The sequence below is a fragment of the Haliotis rubra genome, unplaced genomic scaffold (genome assembly GCF_003918875.1).
Source record: "Haliotis rubra isolate DU_JTF1 unplaced genomic scaffold, ASM391887v1 Scf37, whole genome shotgun sequence".
NCBI lineage: Eukaryota > Metazoa > Mollusca > Gastropoda > Lepetellida > Haliotidae > Haliotis > Haliotis rubra.
Window position 1 is genome coordinate 2398373 of NW_025767046.1, and position 11526 is coordinate 2409898.

At 42.2% G+C, this 11526-nt stretch overlaps 1 protein-coding gene across 1 annotated transcript; it reads left to right on the top strand.

Moving 5' to 3' along the window:
* The first annotated feature begins 406 nt into the window (after positions 1-406).
* LOC124285843 (homeobox protein TGIF2-like) lies at positions 407-3378 on the top strand. The gene is made up of 2 exons (XM_046722117.1): positions 407-656; positions 1276-3378. Exons 1-2 carry the CDS (start codon positions 632-634, stop codon positions 2037-2039), a joined length of 789 nt encoding a protein of 262 aa, XP_046578073.1. The 5' UTR covers positions 407-631; the 3' UTR covers positions 2040-3378.
* The last annotated feature ends 8148 nt before the right edge of the window (positions 3379-11526 follow it).

Here is an 11526-nt window from a genome sequence, read left to right on the forward strand (position 1 = left end):
TTTATATACCACGAGCTGTCATTAGTGGAATAAACAAAGAAGCTTTGGCAATTCGGATTTAAATGACAGTGGTGTCGGCTGAGATATATATCTCGCTGACACAATTGTCGAATCTGGGTTATATGCCGTAACTCAACCACAAATTCAGTTAGTTTTGTAACAAGCAACTACACGGAAACTTTGACAGTTAGCAGTATTATGACAGCACCCTGACAGCGCTTTGTGTTGTCACGTGACCATTATAGCGCGAAACTTTTAACCGGCAATGTTTGACTATAGGACAGGTTGATTTTGCCTGATTATATATTGACGGCTTTTGTGGAGATACGAGGAAGGTTTTCAGGATTATATCTGTAATTTTACAGTGTCATATCTCTGTCAAACAACGAGAAACATCAGCTGGCGTGGTTGCCTGACCTTTGTCCCGGCGACATTGACCAATCAGCGGCGAGATGCTAATGAGCCACGTGGCCTATAGCTGTCAAACAAAAAATGCTCTACTCCCATAGCATGCCAGAACTCCGCGTGGTTTCACCGAGGAAGAGCGTAGCGCATGTTGTGAGAGTTTGACAGTTAGGAAAGTGGTTTAAACTGAACCGGCAAGCTGGATTTCGGATTTCAAAGCGTCCATATGGACAAAATGCGCTCCAAGCGAGGTAAGTCGACTTAGTGCCGTTGTTTTTGAAGCGAATATCGACAAATGTCAAATTGTACAGCAAGCAGCGAGGCTCGCTTGTCATGGCGCACGTGGTTTGGGGGCATCGATGTTAGCGGCTTGTCGCGGGCCTTTGTGTAATTTCTGGGCTTAAGCGCTGATTAAAATGAGCTTACCTGTCCAACTTCAGCTAAGGGTAAATATTTTGAATATTTGAACTGACGTTTTAGCTGATTTGATTTGTGTGACTAGCGGTGGACATGTTGACAGCGCTTGACAGCTAGAAGTGACAGTCAGATCCAGTCTATGTCAGGCACGCCTAACTGTGTTCAAACACAAGCGGGGCAAGTTTACCGTCCAACTCGGTGTTTGTCTGTTTGACAGTGAACTTGAGTTCGTCTCTATGCCAATGCAGTCATATTTATAACAATTTCTCAGTATATTTTCAAATTTTCCATTTCTTTTTGGACACAATCTGTTTGCTATTTTTTCAAATGTCAACGAGGTTTAAGTTCACCACTGACAGGTAGGTAAAGCGGTTTACAAGTTCATACCCTATTGTATATTAATCGATGTGAAAGGATTAATGACGATGTGTTTTGTTTTTTTTTCAAATTTAGTTCGAGAAAAGAACTCCAAGAGTTGGTTAAGTGACGATTACGACTCGGGAGACGGCAAAAGAGACGACTCGAACGTTGGGTACGAATCATCCGCCAAGAAACGAAGGGGGAATTTACCCAAAGAGTCTGTGCGTATTCTCAAGGGTTGGTTGTACGAACACAGATACAACGCATACCCGACGGATCAGGAAAAGGTGTACTTGTCAAATGCGGCAAATCTGACAGTGTTACAGGTGTGTAACTGGTTTATTAATGCCAGACGCCGGATTTTACCTGAGATGATTAAGAAGGATGGCATGGATCCATTACAGTTCACAATCACACGGAAAAATAAAGAAAAGTCTTTTTCTGAGGAGGAAGACAACCGAAAGTTTTGCCTTACAGAGAGTGACAGAAAGTTTGACAATTCCGAAGACAGTGCGTCCAGTCGCGATTCTGATCTTTCCCCATACCCTGTTTCCATGGACACGGATGGATACCTTTCCGACAGCGAAACATCGTCGTGTGAATATTACTCGGATCATGAAAATCTGAACAGATTGCCGGCATCGAGGCTTTCTACATCGGTTGCCCCGCATATGAACTTTAGCCCTCACCCACGGGACAATAACGCCAACACCCCACCCCCCTCCTCCCCTGCCCCAAGCAGTACGGGGAAAGAGGACATATTCAGGTGTTTTTACATGCTTGTTGATGTTGCCATCAGTCAATTGGAGAAACAGAGACAGATTGAGAAATTAGAAGGTAACAAAGAGACTAAGTGAGAGGAAGAGACGAGTTGTCTCCCCTGAGTGCAAACTGTCAGATTCAAGCAACATGTGCGAGCCGGGAGCACATGTCGGCGGCGAGTTTCGATGGGACGAAATAAACTAGTTTTGCTAACACTGCCATTTGTGGACACAGCGTGTCACGCATGTACATTTCCTGTTAATTACCTGCACTTTGACATTCGGACAGCTTTTGATGAATTTCTATGCAAGACCACTCGGGTGTGGAACATACGTGCGGTGTTATTAATGACGAACTGTGGCAATATTCAAGTTCACTTCAGTGAAATGGATGTACATTTCAAGGAGGTTTTTGTCAACTAAAAATTCTTATACGGTACAGGCGGACTACCGGGACTGAGTGTCAAATACATGCAATAATTATGTTTCTTAATAATAGTTCATTATATATACATTCAAACAGTGACTTCAAACAATGGCTGAACCAAAGCATTTGTGTATTTTTATACGATTCTTGAGTTTGAAACGGGATAGGCATATGTCCCAAATGGGTTGTCATTTACAACAAACGTTAAAGCATTTTCTCCCAAACATTCGTAAATATCAAAATTTCATCGTTTCATTAGTACCGTGTGCAAATGTCTTTTCAGCCTTTAGGCTACACAGGTGAATACCTGTCGCATTTTACAGGTAACCTATTCATTTCCAACCGTCAATAGAAATCGTCTCTTATTGTCGCTGAATGCAAAGTACGGTCGGGCAAGACCGCGTGGTCTTCTGGCTGCATTGGGGCTCTCCCAGCTGACGCGAAGGTCACGTGACCGCTAAACCACGTGGTCGCGCTCGCATTCGGTGACAGGTTACGAAGACAAAGGCATAATTCACTCAAGCATATGTTCGCTCATTTTCGCCGAAGCCAATATTGTTTTAAACAGTAGTGCTCGTTTTTCAATTAAATATTAACGGCTTATGTTTTCTGCGTATTTATTGGGGACTGTTTTCAACGAAATCGCTTTACGACCTTTTTTTGACATTGATTGACAGATGGTCAAGACCACGTGGGTTTGAAATCAATGTCGTTTGAGTTACATTGCATTTTGCAAACAGATTGTATCTTCCAAATTGGTTGTTTTTGGCCTTTTTAAGTGCGCATTTATAATGATCATTCATTCTCAATTTACTGGTGTTTTCAAGCATTTGGGACGCATCGTTTTATATTCTTTATACAATTTGTGGCATTGTATCATGCGTGCTATTTGGGTATTTTATGTGTCATTCATATACCATTGGAAAGAAATATTTTTGATGTCACAAGATGATCATTTTGTATAAATTGTACAAAAAAAAAAAGAAAGAATTAAATATATCAATTGTATTACTTGAGTTTGTTTTACGTTTCTCTTAAGAAAATTCATTCCATTTCTCATTGAATTAGACTACGTGCAGATCATGAAAGCATGAATGGTGGATAAGTGTTGTCATATATTGTATGTTATTTACCTGTGATCCTGACAAGGCTAGTATGTTATGATCATGCTTGTTCGAAACCCTTGATGGTAAGCTGACTGGGTTTTATACAAGATTCTGCGTTTATTGTCGATCAGTGCGGGGAAGACAACTGACGGCAGAGATTCTTTTCTTGCCGTCCATTGCCAGATGCATGTGAACTCGGGGGTTGTATTTCCAGCCATCTGGCTGCCTCGGCATTTGGCATTACCGGTGTGCGTGGGGCTTCGTTCATCAAGAAGCATCGGAAATGAAGATAGCATTCGGAGCCGAGTGAAAACGGGTGATACTTTCAGCCCAGCTGGTTTGGCGAAGCGGGAGCTGCATTTATAAATAGCCATTCAGGAGGATGTATATGTCTTAGGACATTGTGAGAAATTGTAATGAAACGAGTTCTCATCTTGACGTTTATTGTAATACCATATTCATGTGTTCTAAGAAATATATGTCGATCTCACATGAGCTGTCATGCTTGTCAATTTCAACAGACAACTCCGCTGTTTAAGACGCGTCTGGCTACGTCATGGGCTGCAGGTATATTGTGTTCACCTGCAAACGTGGGCAATGATGCAGAACCGCTCGTCATGCCCACTTGAGCTGTTGCGGTGACCTCGGCAAGTCTTGAAAGAGCGCCGCTTGTGACAATGTAAACACTTCCTGCTATTGAAATGTCAGATGGGAAAAGCGCGGGAAAGATGGGGTCGCTCGGGACGCCGAGTCATCCCGCAAGGAATTTCCTGTGTAATGCGCTGTAACGAAACAGTCATGTCGGCAGAGTGCCCGCTCGCATTTATCAGATGTGTGGGTAGATAAATTTCGAGAAAGGAAATAAAAATGTGAATCTACTTGAGAGATTGGGCTGTGTGTGCAGATAGTATTCAAGCTTTGACTGTATATGCTGGTGATGTTTACTTTGTAACTTAACATTAGTTAAATTTAAGTTCGCCCTTAGATTTGACCCATCCCCAAATATCTCACGAATGTGGCTGAATATAAAAACTTAATAATTCGCTAATTGTTACAGTCAGTGATTAATTTGAAATGTGGCATTTAGTTAATTAATACTCCCATAAGACCGTTGTGTAATTGAGCTTGCACTATACATATCCAATTAGGTCAATCAGAAATAAACATTAAAACAGCAACTGAGTCATGTCATCGCTTTGTGTCACTCGGATAATTTGAATTTCTGACCTGCATTACTTCACATTCCTTCATATTCAGCACTAGTAATTACACCATGGTGCTGTTATACTGCACCACCCTCAGCCCTACCCGTCCGAATCTCATGACCCCCCACCCCGACCCCTGGGGCTAACTGGATAATAGCACACAGGGGGACAACGTGCCCCTGCCTTGAGGCAACGACAGTCCCCATTCATTGTCATTCATCTCTCCCGCTTTATTACCAGCGCATGCGCAGACTGCTGCGTTCCGAGGGCGTGTCAAAAATCAAATCTAAACGACTGAAGAAGGGTAATGACAAATGGGACGCACAGATGCACCCCCTCTCCCCCCAAGGCAATGCCTTTGGTGTATTCTTTCATATATTGTGTACCGTAAAATGTCATTTAAGATGATACAATTATTACACCTCCTCCGAACTTGGCCGGACTTAGTTTAACATTGTCTTGAGCAAGCCACACAAGGACTCTTCAGGAAGTCGAAGATTAAATAAATGGACGCTGGTATTGTCTAGCGGGTATGGGATGTTTGCTGGGATGTATATAGCCTTAAGACATGAATCGTTAGTGTTTCTAAATGATGGAGACCAGTTGCCTTTTTTATTCCAGATAATTAAAGGTGTCCTTGCATTAATTGCCATTGACCCAATCGATTTGTTCGCCATATTTATTGAGGCTAATCGTCTCTTGATATTTAAAAATATTAACACACAATAGGCAAGAAAAGAAAACAATGCGATGATATGTTACTAAAGGGTGAGGGGAAAGAGAGAGCAAGGTATTATAAAAGTCTTAAATGCATCGATGAGCATGCACGTGTGTGTGCGGCAGCTTGTACTAGTGGGAACGTGTTTTATATTGCTAGCCATCGTGAGTGAATATGGTTTTACGCCGCTCTTTTGCAATACTCCAACAACAACATTCTGGGACACCAGAAATAGGCTTCACACATTGTGTACCCATGTGGGGAATCGAACCTGGGCCTTCAGCTTGACGAGCGAACGCCTTAACCACTAGGCTACCCCTATGTCCCGCTATCATGGAATCCATGCCGAAGTTTAACATGATACCCGATTCAGAAACATAATATACTGACTCACAGCGGACAGTTCTTCGTACCCAACCCACACCGACCCTTAATGACGAACCCCAGGCAGTGTGTCGTTTAATCCCTCATAATATTGAAGCTGATACGCTGAGGTGGGAAGCTGGGTAATGCTGGGGACTGGTTCGATCTTCTGTCTGTGTTGTGACTGAGTTATTGGAGAGGGCATGTCACTGTTGCACTCGCGCAGACACGTGATACAATATGATGTCAGTTTGTGACCTTGACATCTGATATGAGGTCGTGGTCCGAGGTCAAGGTCAAAGGAATTACTTCTCATTTCCGACTATAATATTTACACCGTCACGATGTTTGAAACTGTCATGTCAGGTCGTGACCAGACACATTTTTGTCAAATTTAATTCTGTCTGTATGAATCGTGCGTGTTTGATCTGTTTTTATCGAGTAAGAATGTCACGTTGTAAACACATACTAAACAACTATATAATGAAACAGTCTCTCGATCACTGGATATTTCACAACATATATCGGCCGTGGGGATTCGGGAGAGAACGGGTCTCAGATAACCTATGCCCTTCATTCGAAGCAGGGTTGGTGGGGCAGCCCAGTGGTTAAAGCGTTCGCTCGTCAAGCCAAAGACCCGGGTTCGATTCCATGGGTACATGGGCGAAGCCCATTTCTGGTGCCCCCTACCGTGTAATTGCTGGAATATTGCTAAAAGCGGCGTAAAACTAAGCTCACTCACTCATTCGAGGCGACCAAATGAATCGGTTGGCCATCCTCCGTGGCTTTGTTGAGCTTTTTGGATTCGTATACCGATGGGATTGGACACTGTCCATACTATTTACCATCGTATGTCAATTGCGTGGATCGTTGCTCTTGATATCAGTCACTGGATTGTCAAATCCAGACTCAATTATTAAGATTCCGTATCACTGACCACGACACCCGTGAAGACCCGGGTTAGAACAGATCTTCAGTAACTCATGCTTGTCGTAAGAGGCGACAAACGGGATCGGGTGGTCGGGCTCGCTGACACCTGTCATAATATCCCAATTGCGTAGATCACTCACTGACCCCGACGGTGTTGAACATTGCTCGTATTTTATAAGCAATTGAATAATTTCCCATGACAAGACCAAAACGTTGCCCGACTGTAGGTGTATATATATAGTTTGAATATTGCTGATTGCGATGTAAAACAGAATACACCCACGCCAACGGTGATAATTGTCCGCACATTGCATTTGCAATTTTATTAGTTGCTTGTAACACCTGCAGCTGGTTGTTGGTTGGCGAGATGAAGTTTTTTTCGTAACTTGTTATTTAGAGTATATAGATTAAAATACTCTTTGTCTCTGAGATTTATTCATAGTATGCATACAAATATGTGAATGCTGTACATAAACCATTATGTACCAAGATAAAGAGCAACATGTGTTGACTGGGTCTCTAATTGGCATGCGCACCACAGGCATCGCCTACAAATCCGTATATATATAGGCGCCCAGTCTTACGAATACATCTCATTGACATTCGTGTCATCATGTCGGCTCGTAGTGAATGATTCGGGACCGGTTGCTACAGACCACTTCACACGTGTTATCAACATCTTAGATAGGAACATGACTTACACGACTGTCAATCAAACGTCACATGCGCAGTCACAGACAATATCCAACGCTGACACCCACGTGAGTTGACAATAAAATACAATTTGCACATCCAATTTGCCAATAGGTCCAATGTCATTGACATGGGGTATTTAGTTGTGTGTAGACCTACGTGGATCAGATATCCCGTAACCTGTGTTTGAATGGATCATGCTGTGAATTGACATCCGCCTGTCATTTCAGTTTTACGACACCTGTAATGAGTGTTGACATATGAAGAACATGCCATTGTCGATTTCATTTTGGAGGTTGTACCTGTTTGTAATTTTGAGGTGTAAGAGATTATTGCTCTACGGGCTATTGTGATATTTGATTTATGAAAGTAGACAGGTAGTAAGAATTAAATGTGAAAACGAACGACAGATATTTAATTACATACAATATTTTCACACGAGGCAACAAACATATTTAATATATGAATGAAATAGACATATTTAGTCAGTATTCAATTTAGTCAGTATTCTTGACAGCTATTTTCAATTATACTTATATAGTCAGATACACATCAATATGAGCTTGCTGAATCCGGCGTTGTTAATCTACCCACAGCCTATAGACGATTCATTACAGGGCGGGGCTCATTGGTATCTATTTCTCTTTGAAATTGACATCAAAATTATTCTAGTCGTGTGACATGACCGTCTCTTGATATATTATTGCAGCATGCATGCTACCACCTCGCATGATGCACGTGCAATCCGTTTCTTGTCCATGGGGCAGTCGGTTATATATTTTTGGAGTCCCAGGCATAGTGTTCAGGGGGTCGTGACATCTTCGGTAGTCTGTCATGCAGACCCTGAAGCAAATACACTTAAGAAAAAACACGGAAGTCTAGAATATGTGGCAAGTTTAGATTTCCACAGCTCACAGTCTCAGTGCTCTTTTCATTATATTTTATTTTTTTGACTATGAACTTTTTTTGACTATTTTTCTGTAAAATATGTTCATTTCAGGGCCAAGTTGTTAATCTAAAACTTCGGGTGCACTCGGCTTCCAGGAATTGAACTGATTGTCATTGACTCCAAATGTTCCAACGCCTTTTAAACTGTCTGGCTAAAGTATACACTTTAAAGCACGATTTGAACAAAGGTTGGTCGTTTCTTCACGGATCTTACTCGCATAGGTAATAACGACCTATACAGTGTGTCTGGCATACTCGAAAGCATATTGTTTATTTTTTAAACCAACCCCCAACCAGCACCCACTTTTATTCTCTTGTATGCATCGGTTCGTGGCATATTATAACCCGGGGACCTATTCATGCATGTTATGGCGTAATGGTGATGGCGACAACAACAGCAGCAACTACAACAACAACAACAACACCGAGCCCCGAAAGGAAGCAAAACATTATATTGTGGGCAAAGGTCCTCCCCTGTAAAACTTGTAGTGGGTAGAGTTCCTAGTGGGCAGAGTTCCTATGGGGAAAGTTTATTGTGGGCAAAGTTCCGTACACCGGATGGAACAGCTCCTTAATATTACATGTCATACAAGACCAGTGAATTTAATCGAGCAATGTGGCCCAGTGACTTGTGGGTCATCGTAACCTTATTGTTTTGGTCGTTGGATGTTTTGCCTGGTCCAGACTCGATGAATAAATAATAATATTAATGTTGATGCGGCCTATAATAATATTCGTTCGCACACTACCGTAATCACAGGTACGTTGCTGGCCGACATGTCTCCGCGCAATGTTATTGTACAGAACGCCACGACCGTGCACTTCACAATAACAACCTTTCACAAAAAGCCGCACCGTTGTCGATTATTTAACATAGATAAGGACGGGTATCCTTGACATTTATGGCGTCATAAAACAACGCTAATTAAGTTTGTTCTGGGTTGCCCCTGGTAACGGATAATGACGACAATAAATTTTGTCTAAACATTACAGAACATGAAAAGAGTCGATACGACACGATAGATTTTCAGATAAATTTCCAGCCTAGCTTATGTCGTTATGTAACATTCAACAGCCACCTGAGTCTTTGATATTGTTCCTGAATGGTGCCATCACATTTGTTGTGTACATGCACGTGCCTCTCGCACGCGGCGACATGCACGAGAAACGAACGCGATTACGTGATAGTGTTTTGTGAAGGAACCAAAAAAAGAAACATGATCAGCAAATCAAAGTTAATTTTGACTGACTGACTGACTGAGTTTGGTTTTACGCCGCTTTTAGCAATATTCCAGCAACATCACGGCGGGGGACACCAGAAATGGGCTTCACACATTGTACCCATTAGGGGAATCGAACTCGGGTCTTTGGCTTGACGAGCCAACGCTTTAACCACTAGGCTACCCCACCGCCCCGTTAATTTTGAAAAATATTATTAATTTATAATGGATAAAGAGACACTATCATAAATTTGACAATAATTACTGACATTTCATTAGCAGCTGAAAGTAGAAAAACTGAAAAGAAGTACACACATACATATAGATCTCAGTGCGCAAAATGAATCCGGTTGGTTTATCAGCTCACGTTTTCACAATGAACTGACCCTACTGCGTCCTGAACGGCTGAACACGTTGTGAAGGGGTCAGAACGTCGTGTACGACAGTGGGAATACCGATTCTCAGCTGACGCAACGGTCTAGGGTATTGAATATAGTTATGCTGAGTTGCGTCCCTTAGCAGTGTCATGACTCGCTGTTTTGGGGTTCGAATCCAATATGATGATCTGTGTTCAGCCATCCCAATAGCCTTGAAGGTACGTTTCGGATTTTTTATCAGTGAACTGTCATAAGTCGCGCTGAACCCAACTCGCACACAACTATAAGGAAATAGACAGTATGTGAGATGCAGAATGAATGAAGGAATGAATGACACCTAAATAAGTTGCAGCACAAGGGACGTTAATAAGCCCTACAGTGGTGTGTGAGTGAACATGGTAAATTCGGGACAACAGTTTGCATTCCTGGCAAAGTATTGTTTAGGGAGAAACATAGTGAATCCATGGCAAAGTATTGTTTAGGGAGAACATAGTGGATCCCTGGCAAAGTATTGTTTAGGGAGAACATAGTTGATCCCTGGCAAAGTATTGTTTAGGGAGAAACATAGTGCATGCCAAAGTATTGTTTAGGGAGAACATAGTGGATCCCTGGCAAAGTATTGTTTAGGGAGAACATAGTGGATCCCTGGCAAAGTATTGTTTAGGGAGAACATAGTGGATCCCTGGCAAAGTATTGTTAAGGGAGAACATAGTGGGGAGAACATTGTTTAGGAGAGAACATAGTGGATTCCTGGCAAAGTATTGTTTAGGGAGGGAACATGGTGGATTCCCTGGCAAAGTATTGTTTAGGGAGAACAGTGGATCCCTGGCAGGGAAGTATTGTTTAGGGAGAACATAGTGGATTCCTGGCAAAGTATTGTTTGGGAACAAAGTGGATTCCTGCAAAGTATTTAGAACATAGGGAGAACATAGTGGATTCCTGGCAAAGTATTGTTTAGGGAGAACATAGTGGATTCCTGGCAAAGTATTGTTTAGGGAGAACATAGTGGATCCCTGGCAAAGTATTGTTTAGGGAGAACATAGTGGATCCCTGGCAAAGTATTGTTTAGGGAGAACATAGTGGATCCCTGGCAAAGTATTGTTTAGGGAGAACATAGTGGATCCCTGGCAAAGTATTGTTTAGGGAGAACATAGTGGATCCCTGGCAAAGTATTGTTTAGGGAGAACATAGTGGATCCCTGGCAAAGTGGATTTGTATTGTTTAGGGAGAACATAGTGGATCCCTGGCAAAGTATTGTAAGGGAGAACATATGGGGCAGAACATAGTGGATCCCTGGCAAAGTATTGTTTAGGGAGAACATATTGGATCCCTGGCAAAGTATTGTTTAGGGAGAACATAGTGGATCCCTGGCAAAGTATTGTTTAGGGAGAACATAGTGGATCCCTGGCAAAGTACTTTTTAATGGAGACCATAGTGGATCCCAGGCACAGTATTGTACTAGGCAGAACGTTGTAGTATTACTTTAGAAAACATTGTGTGTGGCAGACAAAGTATTGTTGGACAGAACATAGTGTTTGACAGACAAACAATCGTATAAGAGACAGAACATTGTTCATGACAGACAAACCTGTGTGG